Here is a 21,986-nt window from a genome sequence, read left to right on the forward strand (position 1 = left end):
CCAAGCAGAACTCAGCAGAAACAGAACTTTTGTTTCTATTATTGGCAGATGGGCTGATCTAAATATTGTGGAATTTGTAAGGATTCAATGCAACTTTTAAAGATAGAAGTGCCTTAAGCTCACAGCCATCTCCCCAGAGCCCCCAGAAAGGAGTCCACTGGGGGCACAAAATAAAGAGTCTGAATCAATGTAGTCTCCACACCAAAGTTCTTTTCAAGATTCCTTTTAATAATATGTGTGGCTCACGCTACTACAACCAATCCTGATTTTGTATAAATTAACATGTCGAGAATCATTGTGATGCATCAAGATTCAAGTTCCAAATGATAGGACCACAGATAAATCACAGTGAAGAGAAATGTCTAAGAACAACAAACATAAAAGTAGTACAGTGCTCAGACAGGTGCACACCCATCCAGGCAACCTTCTGTCAGAGGCCAGGTTGTCAGGAAAGGATCAGCAAGGGGACAGCAGTCTCCAGGGACCCTGATCCTGCAGCTCCCCACCTCCCAACACAGTGACGTAGACAGAGGTGATGATTCACATTGACCTTCTCTTAATAATGAGCTGTCATTTCTACTCGGACCTCCTTCATGTGCAATTCTACAAAGGAACTCCTTGACTTTCTGTGCTCCTGACCACAGCTTGCTTTGTCACACACCTTGCCAATTGTGTAAACTGAGGGTCGGGTCTCTGAGAGTCAGGCACAGCACCCAGATTTGGTTCGTCTGGGAGGCTTATAATGGGAGATATCCACGGTCTGCGGCGGCCCCTGGGCTCTCTGCTGCAAGATCACAGGCACCACCATGTCAAACAAGGTTTCAAACAACAGGTCCACGTTGTGGCCAGTTTTGGCACTGGTCTCGAAGCACATCTGCTCAGCAGCTGGCACGTCCTTCTCATCCAGCATCTTGTACTTCAGGATCTTTTTATAAAGTGCCACCGCCTCCTCCAGCTTCACCTGCTTGGGCACCTTGGGCGACATGCAGCTGTCAACCAGCGACCCGGAGCTGTGTCCTTCCTTCTCCCAGCTCTCTGAGGCCCCCTCCTCACTGAGGTCCACCTTGTTCCCCACAATGGCAAAGAGGCAGTTGGTGTTAGCTGTGTCTGTCAGGCCCAGGAATCTGTCCTCTAGCTCCACCAGGCTCTGAGGGTGGTTCACATCATAGGTGAGGATGATGGCAGCCGCCCCCCGGCAGTACATGGAACCAAGGCCATGGAACTGCTCCCGCCCTGGTGGGGGAAAAGGAAAGAAAGATGTGGGTTATCTCTTTTCTCAGAAGCACCCAGGAGGGACCATGGAATTGTCACCCCAAATGTAGGTGTTGCTGGAGCTGCACTGGATCGAGATATAGGAATGCAGAAAGAACTGACCAGCCAGGCCCTAGAGGATCAAAGTGCAGTGCCCTGCTCCACTGGGCACTGCAGGCCCACGCATGACAAATAATTCCTACACAACCCGGTCCCACGCCACAGTTAACCTATAAGACCAAGGAGACACCCCATATCCTACTTTTCTTCTAATTAAAAATTGTATGGCTTGTTCCTGTTTTTGTGTTTTCAAAGAAGGTATTTAAATAAAGTGCTCTCACATGGGCCTCGAAGTTTGAAAGCAGTCTGGGCCACATCTCAGCATGGCAGTTGTTCTGAAAGCACCAAGCAAGTCTGCCTCTGCACCAGCGCACACAGCTCCCCAGTGCCCAACGTCCTGCTCCACCTGCGAGACCGCCAGGCTCCTGTCCAGCTCACTGGGGTGCAGGCCCACTAGTCAATCCACTTGACCACTTGTCACTTCCCAATGGGTCCCTGAGCCCCCTTCCAGATCACTTTTAAGCATTTTGTCAGTCCCATTACCACCACCACCACCACCAGCCCCCGCCACCTCCCGCCCCTCACACTCCCTCTGTGTGTGGCTCATGCATTTGTCAAAATTGCAAGTCCACGCTTTGGTTATGCAGTTAATATACATTCCCAGTATGGAAGGCTGGACCATGTGGTTTTACCTGCCCCTGTTTATTTGGTGCCCTATGTAATATGTTGAGTAAGTGAGGCCACAAGTTATCCCCCACATTTAAAAAAAAAAACATGCACACAATTTTTTCTCTTGCGTAGAATTTCTTCGTTTTGTTAACAGTTTGGTCTGATTTACAAAATGGTAGAAGCCTCATTCATGTCAGGAGCTTCAATTAGACCCTGCACCCAGCATCTCCACCTTTACTCTGACCTGCGGACTGAGAGGAAGAGGGAGGAAGAGGGGGAGGTAGGAGTCACCTTGATGTGTTAAACATATCAGAACTGCAATTTCATCATACTTGAGTACTTCTATTCCCCCACGTTTAATCCTTAGAAAACCTACATCAAAATTACAACTAAACTACAGAGCAACCATCATCCAGAACCACCTGAAATCTAGGTAAATATAAGTCCTACAACTAAGGAGTTAAAGAAGAAGCCACATGGAGACTGGTTGTATTCAGGTGCAAGTACAGAACAGGGATTGAGAGCATGCATGCATCCTGGAGTCAGACAGCCTGGGTCTGTGAACTTGGACAAATTACCTAATCACTCATGATTTAGTCTTCTCTTCTGTGAAAAAGAACAGATAATATTACCTCCCAGGGTTGTGAAGATTAAATGTATTCATATATTAAAACAAAAAATAATAATACTTTAAAAATTGCTAAAAGGTACAGATCCCAGGTAAGCAGCAAGCCCAGTGGGCCCTCCTCCACTGGGGTTGGTCTCCAGAGGCCAAGTTTGACCATTGTTTGTGTTCCTAAGTTTTCACACATGGTCCCTTCATTTTCCCTTCTGTTCACTGTGTGGGGTGATGGTTCACTGGCTACACGAAGGACAATTCATAAGTTTAAAATGGGGCCTCCTCCCAAAGCCGTCCAGGCTGCAGGATTAATCAGCCCTCCCCTGCCATCGGATTCCACACCCCTCAATAGCAGGAGGAAGAGCCATCCTGGACCCAAGCTCTCTGGGCACATCCATGCTCCCAGGAGGAGCTCAGGAGCAGCCTTCTGAACTCACAGTCCTCCTGAGCTTGCCTGCTTACACTTGCGTGGCCACATGGAGAGTGAACTATATTTCTAGGATACCTTTGGCAGCTTCTCTCCCTAACTGGCAGAGGAATCTCTTTCTAATGAAATTCTGTGACTCTGCCTGCAGTTTTCCAGTTTGGGCTACAGAGCTCAGCCACTGACTGCAATGGGAACAGGACCCAGAGGGCCATGACCTTGAAAGGGGAAAGAATGTAATCTTTATTCTCAACATCCTCTAACTGAAATTTAGCATGTCCTTCTCTTGTACATATTGGCAACAATCCAGAAATGATATTAAGAAGAGACACCTGTGGCTTCGTCACCTACAGAAATAACAGAGGCTTTTCAGTTCCACATTACAGTTGTCCGCGTATCAAGTGTTGAAGTGCATCACCACTTAAAAATCACAACAGCTATTAGGGCTGCTCTTCGTAAGGAAGTCTGGTTTCCTGCTGAAACTTTGTATTTTAGTGCACATTATTTAAATATAGCATTCAGAGAAAGCTCATGAGCTCATACAACCTGGGTACAAAGGAATCCTTGACACAAGAGAAATGAAGAGCCCTTGGTCTCTGGATCTTTGGAACATAGAGTCAAGGCATGATATCTACACACATATATTTGTATAAAACATAGTGTCCTTTGCCTTATAAACTACTATCTTCAGCCAAATGATCAAAACATACAAACAAGTTCCCCGCCAATCATTCTGATACAGGCCAGACGGCAATGCCTCATTAGGGGGCAAGCTGGTGACCCCCGAGGCCAGAGTTAGAGAGAGTCACGTGCTGAGAAAGACACCGACATCCTGGGCAAAGAGCCCAGTATGGACCTAAACCTGACAGCTGTCCTGTCCCTCACCCAGAGCCATATTCAAAGCCAGGGCTCCCTGCTTCTCACAAAAAAGAAAAAAGAAAGAAAGAAGTCCCAAGTGCTTCCCCAAACCATCTGGTGCTGGAGGTGAGCTGGAGGGATGGAGGCAGGAATTGGAGATGTGCATCCTGTCCTGCAGGGATCCTGAAGGTGAAAGGGAAATGCCCGTTTACAGCGACCAGGCTCCCTGCCCCGCCCCAGGTGCTAGGAAGGCCAGCCTGCTGACAAGTAGCATATACCCTGGAATTCATCACCCACAAAACAAAATTCCTCTCCGTTAACACATCCATAGCAGGTCAGCCCTAAGGCTGATAATCTACTCATAAGTTTCATGTCAAATTACACTGTACACCAACAGACAGAAATCAGTCTTCTCCCATCTCACCACGGGCCCCCATGGGAGATGATCAAGACATCACTACAACTGGCAGTAATAAGTGTTAGTTAAAAAGAAAGAAATACTTCCCCATTATTACCACTGAGCCAGGACTTTTCTATCAAGCACTAATTGCATATATAGCAATCCAGACATCTTGAGGTTTTCCAACAGCTAAAAATACTATCAGCTCCCACCCACTAGATTTCACAAGGGAAAATAAAATGGCATTCCAGTTATCTCAGGAGGATTTTTTCCAAGTCTGTTACATAGTTCATTAAGGACAAAAAGGCAACTGTTGTTCATGCCTATGCCTATGCCTAAAATAGTTTTCCTTTCCAGATAAAAATGTCTGATTTACCTTCAAAAAACTACAGAAGTAAATGATAAGGGGAAAAAAATCATAAAAACTAAAGGAGTTAGAAACTGAAGAATCCTATATGCTAGACTAAAAAGAGCATAAATAAAAGTTGCTGTTTAAATCACATAATCTGTTATCCACCCATTAACCAATACAAGAGAAAGTGAGGCACAGGCAGTGACCCATAGAAGCAGGAATGGTGAAGTTCAGACACAGGACACTGTCCCCAGGTACCAGGTGGTCTGTGGTCTAACAACCCATAAAGAACCTGACTCTAGAGATGGACCACCTACATTCAAATCCCCACAGGATCAGGTCAAGAAGGTGGCGTAGGCAGACATGGCTTCCCTCTTTGCACAACCACATTAAAATTACAACTAAAACATAGAACACCATCAGCCAGAACCGTCAAAAATCAAGTTAAATGGAAGTCTGACAACTACAGAATTAAAGAAACCACATCCATCGAAACAGGTAGGAGGAGCGCAGATGCGGAACGGGCTGGTCTCTCTCACCCACATGTGGTGGATAAAAATTTGGGAGGAATATGTCAGGAGTGAGGACTCCCAGCCACACACCAAGCCCCGCCAGCCCAGGGTTCCAGTGCCAGGAAGGTAAGTCCCCACAACTTATGGCTGCAAAAACCAGCAGGGATTGAGGCACTGGAAGAAACTGCTATATCCTCAATCAGTTGTTCTTAAGAACTCACACATGGGCTCACACACTCAGACTCACTACCTCTGAGCTCCAGCACTGGGGTAGCAGCTTGAAAGGCACCAGTGATATACAGGGAGAACTGAAGTGTCTGGCATCAAGGCAAGTAGAGGCCATTGTCTCTCTTGTAAGCCCTCCCCCCACAGAACCGGAAAGCTGGTGCCAATATCTGAGGCTCCATCAAGCTGGCTAACACTGTTTGACCTGACTTGGAGATCCCCAGAGACTCCACTCCACCCAATTTATGGGCCCACCCAAGCTGCCTTTCCATATGAATGGCTGGACTTGGCTCATGCCTCACAGTTTCCTAAATCCTATCACACAAGCAACAGCTGGCCTCAGGGAGCTCCAGGCTCAGCACTAGCAGCAACCAGCCTAGATTCACAGCTTGGCTTCACCTGAGAATATCTAAGCCCAGCACAAGTAGCAGCCATCTCAGATTGCTTTATAGCTCAGGCAGGGTGCCCTGGGCAAAACACAGGTGGGAGCTGACCTTGGCCTACACCACCCAGGATGGGAAACCCCAGGGCCAGCATACCCAGTGGACAGCTACAAACCTTGTTGGAGAACCACCACCCTGCCCCTGCACAGCTGACCCTTCAGGGGGTGTGAAGGTTGGTAGTCAGTGGTCATGGCTAGTCCTTGCAGCTGACTGGCCTGGGTAAATCCCTCCCATTGATCTGCTAACAGCAACCATGGCTCAAATACAAGAGGAGGGTGTACTCAGCCCACATGAAGGGTGCACCTTGAGTACCCAGCTTGGGTGACGGGAGGCTGTGCCATGGACCCTATAGGACACCTACTACATTAGGCCATACTACCAAGACATGGAGTCGAAGCAGCTCTACCCAATACACAAAAACAAACAGGGAGGCTGCCAACTTGAGGAGGCAAAGAAATATGGCCCATATGAAAGAACAGATAAAGTCCCAGAAAAAGTACTAAACAAAATGGAGATAGCCAACCTATCAGATGCAGAATTCAAAACACTGGTGATCAGGATGCTCAAACAAATGATTGAGTATGGCCACAAAATAAATGAAGTGAAGATTATACAAAGTGAAATAAAAGAAACTATACAGGGAATCAATAGAGATGGAAGGAAGCCAGGATTCAAAAAAATGATTTGGAACAAAAGGAAAAAATAAACATTCACTGTGAACAGAAAGAAGAAACAAGAATTGAAAAAAAAACAGGGAGAAGATTAGGAACCTCTGGGACAAGTTTAAACATATCAACTTCTGAATCATAGGGGTGCCAGAAGAAGAAGAGCAAGAAATTGATAACTTATTTGAAAAAAGAATGAAAGAAAATTTCCCTAATTTTACAATGGAAATGAACATATAAGTCCAGGAAGCACAGAGTCCCAAACAAGTTGGACCCAAAAAGGACCAAACCAAGATATATCATAATTAAAATGCCAAGGTTAAAAATAAAGAGAGAATCTTAAAAGCAACAAGAGAAAAGAAGAGAGTTACCTACAAATGGGTGCCTATAAGACTATCAGCTGATTTCTCAAAATAAACTTTGCAGGCAAGAAGGGGCTGGCAAGAAGTATTCAAAGTGATGAAAAGCCCTGGCTGCTGTGGCTCAGTGAATTGAGCGTCGGCCTGCGAGCCAAGTGTGGCTGATTCAATTCCCAATTAGGGAACATTACTAGGTTGCACGTCAGGTCCCCAGTTGGGGGCGCGAGTGAGAAGCAACCACATAGTGATGTTTCTCTCCCTCTCTTTCTACTTTCCCCTCTCTCTAAAAATAAAAAAATAAAACAAAGTGATGAAAAGCAAGGACCTACAACCAAGACTACTCTATCCAGCAAAGCTATCATTTAAAATGGAAGGACAGATAAAGTGCTTCACAGACAAGGTAAAGCTAAAGGAGTTTATCATCATCATGCCATTATTATATGAAATGCTAAAGGGACTAATTTTAAAAAAAGAAAATAAAAACTCTGAACATTAAAAGGACAACAAACTCACAACTATCAACAACTGAATCTAAAAAATAAAAACAAACTAAGCGAGACTCGTGAATAAAGGCCTCGCTCTACTGCTCAAGAAAAAAGAAAACAAAAACAAACTAAGCAAATAACCAGAACAGGAGCAGAATCATAGGTATGGGGATTATTTGGAGGGTTATCAGCTGGGAGGGAGAAGGGGGAAAGGGGGTAAATGGTGTAAGGATCAAGAAGCATAATTGGTAGGAACAAAATAGGGGGACGCTAAGAATAGTACAGGAAAGGGTGAAACCAAAGAACTTACAAGCATGACCCATGTACATGAACTATGGATGCATTGCTGGAAGGATGCAGGTACTGGGTGGAGGGAAGCAAAGGAAAAAAAATTGGGACAACTGTAACAGCATAATTAATAAAATATACTTTTTATACAAAAATCCCCACAGTATGACCTTGGGCAAGTCACTTAACTCTCTGTGCCTTGGTTTCTCATACTAAAATATAGAGAGTACCCACCAAAGCATGGTTGAACTAATTTATACAGGTAAACTGCCTACAACTATGCCTGGCAGGTGTTACGTCCTATATACATGTTTGTTAAATCAATCACGAATTAGATTCTGTCCAAATCTAAGGTCAAACCAGCCCTGGGCTACGGCTGCATGTCTCTTTATCAGCACATTTACACTATCTCCTAGGGCTTACGGGTCACTTTTACAGCTGATCAATATTCTATCTTATTTTTACGAGGCTACTTTCAGAGGATGACTTTCTCCCCAGTTCCTGGGGTACTTTATCATGGAGCTGCCTTACCCTGTGTCAAATGAACTGAGAAACGGCCCAGCGGCAGGCACGTTAAACCAGAAGTCAGCAACCACAGAACCCCAATCAGCCCCTGGGCAAGAGAAGACAAAATGACCACTCCTCTTTTATTCTCTAACTGTCCTCAAGACAAAGGACAGCCAGCCTTTCACCCCCAGCATTGTAACATTTTTGTTGAAATGATTTAAAACAACAGAATGGCTGGTATAGCCATCAGAATTCATGTTACAAGACTGGCTGCACATTGTAAACACGGGCGGCGGGGGGCGGGGGATTGCTTTTTAAAAATACTGATGCTCAGATGCCTCATCCCAGAGCACATGAATCAGGATCTGATCAGAGCATCGGTACCAGAATAATTTTCAAAACTCCCCTGGTGAATATAACGTGCAGCCTGAGGAAAAGGTCACCAATTTGCTTAGTGAAAGTGGGAGATAGATAAAAAGGCAGCTTTACAATGGGAGAATGGAATTTCTTCCTATTTCAATTCAGTTGAAAAGAAAGATCTACCAGGAAATGTAACTGCAAATGCTGAAAGAAAGAGGAACTTTTTTATTTTTAGTATATTTTATTGATTATAGTGTTACAATAGTTTCAATTTTTTTTCCCCTTTGCTCCCCTCTGCCCAGTAATCCCCCCCCAAAATCCAGCTCCCCACCCCCAGTTCATGTCCATGGGTCATGCATACAAGCTCTCCGGCTTAACCCTTTTCCATGTTATTCTCTTTTTTTAATGATTAATTACTTAATTAAGAAAGAGAAACTTCTTAAACACCATATAAGATCCAGAATGCCCACTGCACCGGGAGCCCACAAAAGTATCAATGTCACAATAGGAGGAAAGAAAAAACTCAAGATTCACAGAACTAGAGATGGCAACAAATAGAAACTGCAGGGCACACACAGAAACAGAAGCTCCACCTAGAACAAATTGTAACATAATTCCATTCAGAGGTTTTTTTTTTAAATAAAATAAAATCTTTTCCCAGTGCTTTAAAGTTCCACCCACAGCATTATACATACTACCTGAATAATTACTTCAGTTCTGTTTTGTACAGTTTGATGAGTTTTGACTAAAGTCTACAGTCACGGGCAAGGTCTAGAACACTCCATCTGCTTGTATGTCTTTCTAAACATAGTGAACCTGGTTAGAGAATGGCCCATGGAAACAACTACCCTCCAGAAATGTTTGCAAAGAATAGATACTTAAAGTTCTTTCAGTGCAATAAGGAAAAAGCACCACCAGGCTTCCCAGGATGATGAAAGGAGTTGGCCCTCTGGAGCCAGCCCTGGGAGTGTGCAAACTGCACCGGTATGAAAACCGCAGAGGCAATGGGCCGGGGACACTTCATCTGAGAACCTACCATTCACACAGAGGCGCCAGTAAATGAGAGGATGAGTCTGCCACCACCCTGATACCTGTTTGTGATGATTAACTTTTTTACCCTTCAATATTTTAAGAATATTTTTAATCCTCACCCTAGGCTATCTTTATTGATTTTAGAGAGAGAGGAAGCAAGAGAGAGAAATATCAATGTGAGAGAAACATTGACGAGCTGTCTCCCGTACAAATCCTGACCAGGGAGGGATTGAACCCACAACCTAGGTTTATGCCTTGATCTGGAATCACACCCTTTGGTGTACGGGATGACATTTCAACTAACTGAGCCACCCGGCCAGGGCCCCCTTTTTTTTTTTTTTTTAATTTATTGATTTGTTGTTCCGTTTATTTATGCCTTCATTGGCTGATTTTGTATGTGTTCTAACCAACTGAGCTACCCAGCCAGGGCCTGTGATGGGCAATTTTATGCGTTAACTTGGCCAGGCTGTGATGCCCTTTTGGTGGTCCAACTAGTCTCGATGTTGTCATGAAGGTATTTTTTAGATGTGATTAATATCTGCTTCAACTGTCTTTAAGTAAAGCTGATTATCCTCTATAATGTGGGTAGGCCTCATCCAATCAGATGAAGACTTTAAGAGGAGCCTGAGATTTCCTGTAGAAAAAAGAATTCTGGTCCAGACTACAACCTGAGTTATAAAAAACCACACCTGAGTTTCCAGCCAGCTGCCCTATGGAGTTTGGACTCAAGACTGCAACATTGGCTCTTCCATGGGTCTTCAGCATGTCAGCCTGCCTGCCTACAGATTTCAGACTTGCCAGCACCCACAATCATACGAGCCAATTCTTGTCTCTCTCTCTCCATCAATATCCCTCTCTCTCCATCTACATCCTATTTGTGGTTCTGTGGTTCTGTGCCTCTGGAGACCCCTGAGTAACACACTTGGAGCTTCTCACTTGTTTCCCTGGGAAACATCCCTCTGGGAACATGGCTGCAGTGAAAGCCAGACTCTCCAGAGGGTGGGACTGGCTCAGCAGTCCTTCTCCCTCCTGCTTCTCCAACTCCACATTTCTCCACGGAGGCACTGATTCCCTCCATAAAGAGAGAATGCCCCTTCAGCCCCTCCTCAAAGCGACTGGGGACACTGCAGCCCACCACACATCCCACAGGCACTCCTCGGTGCCTCACCGCTGGGTCACACTCCGGACCCCACCTCTAGCACACCGCATCACAGGAAGTTCAAGGACATGCCTCTCAGCAAAACCGGCCCCTAGCTCCATAGGAAAGAGGGGAAGTGGGATGAAAGGTGCTTTCCAGCAACTGCAAGTCTCACTTTGACCCAGACTGGTCACGTCTTCATGAAGGATCCCTTGTCTGGCCAATTCTCTTTCTAAGTGAAGATCCCATAATGAAAATCTCCGGCCACACAATTGAGGCACCTCCTAGCTGGCTTCAGAATAAAGCATGACCTCCACAAAAGGGCCCAAGTCTTTTCCTGCCAGGCTTTCAACAGCTAATCAGTAACCAAGTAATGATATGATATGATTTCCAAAATAGATATCTAAAAACATCTTTTATTGGGGTGGAGTGGGCACAGAAAAGAGAGATGGGGAATGGGATGAGGAATACATTTAGATTTTTTTTCTTGGATTTGAAGTTATCTCCTTTTTTCTCTATCTTTTAGTCTGGTTTCTTGTCCTAATTAATTTAATTTAAAAAGGATAAAGGCATGACTGGTGTAGCTCAGTGGATTGGGCATCATCCTACAAACAGAAAGGTCGCTGGTTTGATTCCCAGTCAGGGTACATGCTTGGGTTACAGGCTAGATCCCTGGTTAGGGGTGGATGAGAGGCAATTGATCGATGTTTCCCTTGCAAATCGATGTTTCTCTCCCTCTTTTCTGACAGCCTTGGTTCCCACACCATGCCCCCTCCCTCTGCCCACCTGCAGCTGTCTGGGAGTTTCCCATGATAGTGGGGTACATCAACCCAAGCTCCGTTTGGCCTTGATGAGCCCTAGACTCACAGCTGCAAGATAACAACTGAATTTAATAGTTTCTTTTTTCTTCCCCCTATAAAACAGCCCCTCCTTCCCTAGGACCCCGGAGTCGGGCCATTCGAGGCATGGCTTCCTCCCCACTTGCTAATTCCCTCAAATAAACTTTTCTTCTGCTCACTGCCTCCTCATGGTTCTCTGAGCAACACCGTTCTTACATTTTCTTCCCTTCCTTCCCCTCTCTCTACAAATAAATGAATAAAATCTTTTTTTTTTTAAGGAAAAAAAGTCTTTCATTACAGATTAAAATTTTGCAATAGAAAAAAAGGTGGTAGGGGTTTCTAAAGTCTCCTACCATCTATAGTGAGCTGAGTGGTAGCCCCAAAGATACATCCAGGGTCCTCACCTCCAGAAACTGAATGAGACCTTATTTGGAAACAGAGCTGTTACAGGTGTAATCAAGTTAAGTTGAAGTCATTAGAGTGCAATCTAATCCAATATAACTGGTGTCCTTATAATGAAAAGAGACACAGAGGCACACACACACACACAGAGGGATGACGACATGAAGACAGAGGCAGAGATTGGAGTGATGCCTCTACAAGCCAGAGAATACCAGCAACCACCAGAAGCTAGGAGAAGTGCATGGGACAGATTTCCTACAAGAGCCTTCAGAGAGAACCTGGCGCTCTGACACCTCCACTTCAGAATTCTTCCTCCGGAACTGCGAGAGAATCTAATTGCTGTTCTTAAAGACTCCAGTGTGTGGAACTTGTTATTATGACACCCCCGGGAAACTCATACTCCACCAAGGTATGAATTGGGCTGCAAGCTAATGGCCCACTCATTCACAGGTACTAAAAGTCATGAATCAAACAAGAACAATGTCCATGTGACGGGCTCAGACTTCCAAGAAAAACTTCTGCTTCCTTCCCCTCGCCACCTTCTCTCCCCTCGCCACTTTCTCTCCCCTCTACCAGCAGAAGAAAAAGCTAGATACTTATGAACTTCAATGAACCACACTGGAGAAGCTGATAAGATGGTTCAGATAACAGTGAACTCAAATACCCATTCTCAATAAAGATGAAGAGTCAGTGCCATCTCCTGCGCCAACGTCAGCAAATCTGCTTACTTCCTGAAAACAAGTCATAACTCACAAAGCTAAGTTCACATGGAAATGTCTAAACCTGCTTCACTGGTTCAACCTGGTGCCTATAAGAAATGACCTTCACCCTCTAATCTGATTTACACAAGAAGAAACGAATCATACAAATACAGCATTATATTTCTTGAGAAATACCAGAGGAAGAGGTGGTAACCACTAAAAAAAGACATCAAAGAAAAACTGATGAATTATCCAGTCAAAGAAGCATTACTTTGGCTGTGTCTTAAGAGGGGATGCTGTCTGTCACAAGAGCTCTTGTGAAAAGTACAGGTGTTCCATAAGAGACAGGTAACTTCAGGGTGACCAGCTAGTTCCCTTAATGTAAGGCGTTTCATACTCGTCAAGCAGACAGAACAGTACCAGGTCCTGATTTGGGATGTATGCCATTCTTGCTCTTAAAGTGAGTACACTGAAGATTAATAACTTTTCCAATAGCCAAAACTTTTACAGAACTTCCTACTACCAGACAAGCCCTTTGCACAGCCAGTCATTTAATTCCCACCCCAGACCTGATGAAAACTAACAGAGAAAGGCTGGCTGGCCACGAACACTCAGGCAGCAAGGGCTCCGGTGGGACTTGAACCCCAGAGGTCAGGGTCCAGAGCCCCCACTCCTAAGCGCAATGCTACATTCAGCTTCAAGTCCCACCTGAAGAAGGGCTTGGAGGGGAGAGGGTTCAGGTGCAAAAAAGAATGCCAGCATTTCAAAATCTAGAAGAAAAAACAATGGGACGATTCTGCTATACCTCTGCTATCAGAAACTGAGCAAACCAAAATAGGCAAGATAAACAAAAGGCGAAAAGCATGTGTCCTCCGAGTCGAACCAACTCTCACAGGGCCGGCTGTTGCCTCCCAGCAAGGCAGCAGTGAGGACAGGACTGGATGAATTGTTCATTGTCCTCAAATGATGGTAATGCGGTGTAGGTAGATGGTAGGAGTCTACTGCCTGCACTTTTTGCCTACACAGTCTTATCTCGGCCTCACCAGCCCAAGGGTGGGAATCACCCATCTCCTGGCTGAAAACCCTGAGACCAGCCACCTCCCACTGCACTGGCTAAGTGAGAGCCTCACGATGCACACAGGAAAAACCTCACAAAACGTGAGCAAGGAAAAGCTCTGAGCCAACAGCCATCAGCTGGATATTGAAGAGTAGGAGTTTAAAAGGACAAAAATCCTAGCCCGCAATATGAATGGGTGCTTTTTTTTTTTTTTCCTACCAGAAGAAAGACCTGAAATCTCGGCACCAATAATGAATTACTGCCACAAAGGAGGTGATTAGATAACCTTTTAAAGATAAACTAATAATTAAAATCCAATAATCCAACCTAATTGCCAAATCCAAAGAGAGTACACCTTTATATATATCCCTGGCTGGTTTGGCTCAGTGGATTGAGCGTCGGCCTGCGAGTTAAGTGTCGCTGGTTCGATCTTCCAGTCAGGGCACATCAGAGAAGGAAAACTCTGACTCCAAAAAACCTCCGCTGCCTTGCGGCATACCTCTTCAGGGGAAAGGCTAAGGGAGTAAACCCCGACAGAAAATCCGGAGTCGGAGTCCCTAAGGCGGTTTGACATTGTAGTCAACACCGGCAACTCCTGCGGCGCACCTGAAGCCAAGCTGTATTGACTCTGTCTTTCCCTTGGACCCTTCGGCTGCGAAGAGAGGGGGGGTCTGCTGCATGGGCAACAGCAGACCCTCCATATCACCCTGCCCAGGCTCTGTAGCTTCAGCTTCGCTGGAGAGGACACTCCAGCGTCATCGCAAGATGTCGATTCAACACGGGAGGAGACAGATACCGTGTCACTCCCGAGTCGGACTGCACAGCCATTCTCGGCGGTGCAGATAGACTCTTGAGAAGCTACACCATCGTCTCTCGAGACGGACGGCTGCCGACGACACCTTTATAACGGATTTAGCTTTAAAAAACAAAAAACTTTCACATACCAGGATATTTAACCCAATCTCCTTTACCCTCAACAGATACTCTGTTGTCCTATGATATTATAATTACTTTTTAGAACAAGATTATCAAAGAAAAATGCAATTATATGCTGAATTCTCTACTTATTAAAATAGGAAACTAAAATCATTTCAGATTTTTCAAAGCAAGTTTGAACTTGTTTTTAAAATCAAGACTGAACTGCAAATGCCATATTAATAAAACTCATTAAATCCAATAACGGTTTCTCGAAACACTAAGTGATCTAGAGTAGCCTCTTTCCTGAAATACTCCACTCAGTAAATATACCAGTTATTTCTGACAGCTTTGCTATACAGAATGGTCTTTTCCTTTTCTCCATAATATTAGGCATATCCACTGGTGCCAGGGCACAAAACCATGAAAGTCATTGTTATTGTGTTACCTGAATACCATCCCTATTTACTGTAAAGGTTAAATGTTAACTATCACACACCTACCAATGTAAAAGAAGTACGTGTCTCACCATTTTCTTTATCCAATCCTAGAGATTTCCCTGCTTTGCCTACTCCTGCTTCCTTAATCTACCACCATAAATTTCATGTAACCTTCCTTACATTTCTCCTTTGATTGTAAGTGCATAAAAAGAACTGCAAAACCGCCATTACCCAGAGCATTTTCTTAATTCATTGAGGTATTGCTTCTGGTCATGTCATCAAATTTAGCTCAAATAAACTTTTATAAAACTTTTCTATAGGTTTGGACTTTCTTTCATCAACACTGGGAGTACCTAGATATAATTTTATCAATTTAACAGTGAGGAAACCTTTTTAAATCAATCATATTGAAGTATTTTGTTAGAACCTAGTCTATCATATTTAAATATAATAATAGTATGCTGTACATAAAAGTAAATACATTTACTCCTGTAAAGCAGGAAAGAGGAAGGACATCTCTAAAATCAGAGAAGGAAAACTCTGACTCCAAAAAACCTCCGCTGCCTTGCGGCATACCTCTTCAGGGGAAAGGCTAAGGGAGTAAACCCCGACAGAAAATCCGGAGCCGGAGTCCCTAAGGCGGTTTGACGTTGTAGTCAACACCGGCAACTCCTGCAGCGCACCTGAAGCCAAGCTGTATTGACTCCGTCTTTCCCTTGGACCCTTCAGCTGCGAAGAGAGGGGGGGTCTGCTGCATGGGCAACAGCAGACCCTCCATATCACCCTGCCCAGGCTCTGTAGCTTCAGTTTCACTGGAGAGGACACTCCAGCGTCATCGCAAGATGTCGACTCAACACGGGAGGAGACAGATACCGGTTATAAGCTCATCCGATTGGCGAAGGAAACGAGCGTCAGGGGTCTCCTCTGACGGTGGGAGAGGTCATCGCACCTCACTGGACAGCTACCACCCGCCTCAAGCTGGGCAGCCCCAGCCAATTAGGTGCCGTCTCGCCATGGCTCGCCTGCCCCACTGGGTGCGTGGGGATCAGAGAGGCGCCTCTCGAAAAGTGGGCCACAAAACACCCGCACCAGTTAATTCCAAGCAAACAACAAGAAAGAAGCCTCCGGCTCTTCGTCTCGCTAGCTGGAACATCAGGACCATGTGCCCCGGACTTACTGCAGACCTTCCGTGGATCAATGGTGCCAGGAAAACCGCTGTCATCGATAGGGAACTGGCACGACTAAACATCCACATTGCGGCTCTACAGGAGACCCGGTTGGCCGACAACGGAACTATCAGAGAAACCAACTACACCTTCTACTGGCAAGGGAAGTCTCCGGACCAACCAAGACAGCACGGTGTTGGGTTCGCTGTGAAGAACACGCTTGTTAACTGCGTAGAGCCATCCACAGGAGGCACAGAGAGATTACTTACCCTCCGATTGTCAACAACTTTCGGCCCAGTCAGCATTCTTAGCGCGTACGCCCCAACCCTCTGCGCCACCACTGAAGAGAAAGAACAGTTCTACCATGCACTGGATGAAGCGTTATCCAAGATCCCCAGAAGTAACGCTCTCTATCTCCTTGGAGACTTCAACGCAAGAGTAGGAGCCGACCACATGGCCTGGCCCACCTGCCTTGGAAACTTTGGGAGAGGAAAGATCAATGAGAATGGTCAGCGACTGCTTGAGCTTTCATGTCACCACGGCCTGTGCGTGACAAACACATTCTTCAAGTGCAAAGAGATCCACCAGGTGTCATGGAGGCACCCCCGCTCCCGCCATTGGCACCAGCTTGACCTCGTCATCACCAGAAGAACGGATATTGGCAGCACCCTCCTCACCCGCAGCTACCACAGTGTAGACTGCGACACGGACCATGCCCTCGTGGTAAGCAAGGTGCGCATAATGCCGAAGAGGTTGCACCACTCCAAGATGAAGGGTCGCCCACGCATCAACACCAGTTGTGCCAGCAACCCAGTTAAGACCCAGCAATTCATCAACAAGATGGAAGATGCACTCGGCGAGGGAGTGGCGGCAGATGACATTATCGAATCCAATTGGCCACGTCTCCGCGACGCCATATACAACTCCGCCATTATTGCTTACGGGAAGAAAGAGCGGAAGAACGCTGACTGGTACGAGGCTCACTGGGAAGAAATGGAACCCGTGATCGAGGCTAAGAGGAAGGCCCTACTGGCTTACAAGGTCACGCCCACTCCCAGTACACTTCAAGCTCTACGGGCTGCCAGGAACAAAGTCCAGAAGACCGCCCGCCACTGTGCCAACACCTATTGGCTAAACCTGTGCAGAAGCATTCAGGAAGCCGCCGATATAGGCAACGCACGAGGAATGTATGAGGGTATCAAGAAGGCAACAGGCCCAATCCCCTCCAAGATCACCCCCCTTAAGGCCAAGACAGGTGAGGTCATCACTGACCAGGAACAGCAAATGCGGCGGTGGACCAAGCACTACCTCGAGCTGTACGCAACGAAGAACACCGTAACAGACACTGCTCTTAACGCCATCCCAGACCTACCAGTCATGGAGGAGCTAGACACCCCACCTACTGCGGCAGAGCTCAGCAAAGCCATCGACCGCCTCGCTTGCGGGAAAGCACCAGGAAGCGACGGAATCCCTCCAGAAATCCTAAAGAGCGGGAAACCAGTCCTGCTACAGCCGCTCCACCATCTACTCTGTCGCTGCTGGAAGGAGGGTTACATCCCCCAGGATATGAGAGATGCCAACATTATCACCATGTACAAGAACAAAGGAGACCGCAGCGACTGCAACAACTACCGGGGCATCTCTCTCCTCAGCGTCGTCGGCAAAGTATTCGCCCGGGTCGCTCTTGCCCGCCTGCAGACCCTTGCTTCCCGCGTCTACCCAGAGTCCCAGTGTGGCTTCAGAGCTGGCCGATCAACAGTGGACATGATCTTCTCCCTACGTCAGCTGCAGGAGAAGTGTCACGAGCAGCATAAACCACTCTACCTCGCCTTTATCGACCTCACGAAGGCGTTTGATCTGGTCAGTCGAAGCGGACTCTTCAGCTTGCTACGGAAGATTGGCTGTCCACCACATCTGCTTGCTGTGGTCATGTCCTTTCACGACAACATGCACAGCACGGTGTCCTACAACGGCGCAACCTCTGAGGCCTTCCCAGTCAGCAGCTGAGTAAAGCAGGGCTGCGTCCTCGCGCCTACGCTGTTCGGAATCTTCTTCTCCATGCTCCTCCAATACGCCTTTAAGGACTGCAGCGAGGGTGTCTTCATTCACACCAGATCCGATGGCAAGCTCTACAACCTGGCCCGTCTACGAGCCAAGACCAAAGTCAAAGAGGTGCTCATCCGTGAGATGCTCTTCGCCGACAACGCAGCTTTGACATCACACTCCGAAGAGGGACTCCAGCAGCTAGTCACTTGCCTTTCCCACGCATGCAATGAGTTCGGACTAGCCATCAGCCTGACGAAGACGAACGTTATGGCTCAAGGCACGGGGACTCCCCCATGCATCACCATCGACGGATACACCCTGGAGGTTGTCAACGACTTCACTTACCTCGGGTCCACCATCTCGAGCTCTCTGTCAGTCGACCTGGAGGTCAACCAGAGAATCGCCAGGGCAGTCACAGTTATGGCCAGACTGAACCGGCGAGCGTGGAACAATTCCAGCCTCACTGAGAAAACCAGACTGCGCATCTACCAAGCCTGCGTACTCAGCACTCTCCTCTATGGCAGCGAGACGTGGACCACCTACGCAAGGCACGAAAGGAAACTCAACAGCTTCCACATGAGGTGCCTGCGACGCGTCCTGCATGTCGCCTGGCAGGATAAGGTCCCCAACACCGAGGTGCTGAAGCGAGCCAATATGAGCAGTTTGCATGCAGTTCTTAGCGAGAGACGCCTCAGGTGGCTCGGCCATGTCAAAAGAATGGATGCAGGCCGTATCCCCAAAGACCTCCTCTACGGCGAGCTAGCAGAAGGCAAGAGGATGACAGGGCGCCCAAAACTGCGGTTCAAAGACATCTGCAAAAAGGACATGACACAATGCTCCATCAATCTCAACACATGGGAAGTTCAAGCAGATGACCGCCTAGCCTGGAGGCTCGCGGTCAGGCAAGGTACGTCACGCGCAGAGGCTGCGCGCAACGAGGAGGCGGTCCAGAAAAGATCGAGGCGGAAGCAGCGTCAACAGCAGCAACAACGGCCATCTGCCTTCACCTGTAACAAGTGTGGCAGGGATTGTCACTCCCGAGTCGGACTGCACAGCCATTCTCGGCGGTGCAGATAGACTCTCAGGAAGCTACGCCATCGTCTCTCGAGACGGACGGCTGCCGACGACGACGACATAAAAGTAAAAAATTTAAGTTAGTACCTAGAATTGTCAAATTCAGAGACAGAAAGCAGCATGGCACCAGGAGCTGGAGGAAGGGAGGATGGGGCTAAATGTTTAATGGGTACAGAACTTCAGTTGGGAAGGAAAAGTTTTGGAGAAGATGGTGGTGATGGTTACAGAACATGTGAACATACTTAATGCCACCAAGCTGTACATTTAAAAATGATTGAAATCGTAAATTTTATGTAAGGTGTATTTCACCACAATTTTTTAAATGCTGTATGGTTAAAGATTAGATAGATAAATGACAGATAGGCAGATAAGATAGAAGTGCATGTAAAAATAGCACCTACTAAGAACAGCAGGAACCTCAGGCCTGATCCCTGCCCTCCTCTGCCCTGTGGCGGCAGCAAGCCCAAAGCTTCTTCTCCTCCACCTAGCTGGTGCGTCCCCTGGTGATCTGGCTGAAATGCAGATTCTGATTCAGAGTGGGGCTTGGATGCTGTTGCTGCTGGCCCCTGGACCTCACTGTGAGGACCAACGCTGTAAAGCCCCAAGAAGCTCTCATCAACTGAAGATAAAATACAGTGTTAACACAACTAACTCTGCAACCCAAACCTGAGTTTGCCGTTCTCACACTTCTGCTCCCTTCTTCCCGATATACCTTGTGCCTGGTAAGTTAGGAAGGAGCTGCAGGTTGCTCAACCAAGGAAAGCTGAAAGGCCTTACCAGGCTTTAGAAACTTCACTCCTGAGCTGCTGGGGCCTATGGCTACACAGTAACTAGAGTTAATGAGATTGGAAATTAATTAGGTTTGGAATGTGCTTTGGCAACTGCTGGAGAAAAGATGTGCAGTTAAGGAAACAGTCAAAAGCTTTGAATAGTGGGAACAAAGTCCTCAAAACAGCCCAGAAATAGTTCACAAAAAGCCCAGGCACAACACAAAGGCAGCACTGCTATTTTGCAGAGGACTGTGATATGGGAATCACACGCCATTCTTATCTACTCATAATGCAAGATCCTCACAGAAGCGTTCCAGTTATGACCAACTTAGAAAAGCTTTAAAACGCCCTCCATTCATTCTGACTTCTCATTTTTTAGGACAAACTGCTTGTTAGAAAGGAAAACTTGCTTCCTCTGTTCTAGGTTACTGATGCGGGTGTCCTTGAGCCAGAGCCTCCCTGGGCCTCCATATTCTCACCAGTTTCACTGAGTCAACTAAATCTGATTCCTGTAGCCAAGTCTGCTACAGTTCCCTCTAGGAACTGCCAACATTCTGCTAGGCAGAACGGCAAGCTATTATACATGTGCACACACATATATGCACACAAGCAGACTCGCACAGGCACACATGCATACCCACAAACATGCATGCACACGGTGTTATTTCATTCTCCCCGTGGTTAGTGCACACATTTTATAGATCTTTAAAGAGGCCCAGCATGCTCATGCAACTCCTCAAGGAACACCCCACCCCAGAGACCAAGCAGCTCGTGACACTAACAGTGGTGTGAGTAGTCTAGGTGAGGAACTGCCAAACAAGGGTTTAATGTCAATGGAGGGCCTCTAAATCCCATTAGAACAAGAATGAGATTTGGTCAAGCGCTTTTTTAAAGCAATTCCACCCTGACACATATTAAAAGACAATGTTCAAGAAAGGGCAAAATCACAACACTTAAACAGATATGAAAAACAAACACACGTTAGCCCTGGCCAGGTAGTTCAGTTGGTTAGAGCATCGTCCAAATAGGCCAACATTGCAGCTTCAATCCCCAGTCGGGGCACAGACAAGAATAAACAATGAATGCATAAATAAGTGGAACAACAAATTGATGCTTCTCTCTCTCCTCCTCCTCCTCCTTTTTCTCTCTCTCTCAAAGCAATTAAAGTAAATACATGTGAAAGATCTTATTTAGCTCATTTAGTGAGGGAGCCAGACATATGTCATAACCAACTCAAAGAGGTCGGGCAGGCACAGATATAGAAGGGACATATACATAGGAATACCAGGGAATATGGAGGATAACAAAGGAGCACATCTAGAAAAACACATGAAGTGATGTACAAATGGAGGCAAAGCTGTTTTCCAAAAGAAAAAATAACCTACTTCACACCACCAACTCTTAATTAGGTTGCCAATTAACACCTGTCCTATCACCTTTTCTTCATCGCACTTACCACAGGTGGTATTATACGTGCTCTTTGTCTGATGTCAAATCTTTTCACGCGACTCAAATCCCAGGACAAAAGGCTGCCTACTTTGTTAACTGCTATTCCTTGAGCTCAACACAGTGTCTAATTCATGCGAGTTGCTCAAAAAAAGTCTTGCCTGATGAACAAATGGATTCTCTCTCACTGAGTGCTTACTCTGCACACATTAGGATACTAAAACTAGAAGGAACCTTGCTGGTCATTGTGTTGAGGCAGCAACGGAGGTGGACACGCAAGGCTCCTTAGAGCCCAGGCGAGCACAAGAAAGTGAAATTGAGTGCAAAGTAGGGAAGATAACAAAATTCCCATCTCCCCCCCAAAAAAGAATCACAAAGCAATATATCAAAAGGGCATGATAAGAGCTATAAAATCTGCCTTTTCATATTGAGCAAAGGGCCTCTTCATATCAATTGTTCTTCATTTTTAAGCATTTAATAGTT

The 21,986-nt window shown here is 46.2% G+C and overlaps 1 protein-coding gene across 1 annotated transcript in view; it reads right to left on the reverse strand.

The window, feature by feature from the left end:
- Window positions 1–266: 266 nt before the first annotated feature.
- The window catches only part of RAB20 (RAB20, member RAS oncogene family), a 41,525-nt gene continuing 19,805 nt past the window's right edge, over window positions 267–21,986 (reverse strand). The window contains exon 2 of the mRNA XM_090258283.1: window positions 267–1,233. Within this exon, the coding sequence (XP_090114409.1) occupies window positions 701–1,233 (533 nt within the window). The 3' untranslated portion in view covers window positions 267–700. The remainder of the gene's footprint in view (window positions 1,234–21,986) is intronic.

The sequence above is a fragment of the Furipterus horrens genome, unplaced genomic scaffold, assembly GCF_987537825.1.
Source record: "Furipterus horrens unplaced genomic scaffold, mFurHor1.1.pri manual_scaffold_12, whole genome shotgun sequence".
NCBI lineage: Eukaryota > Metazoa > Chordata > Mammalia > Chiroptera > Furipteridae > Furipterus > Furipterus horrens.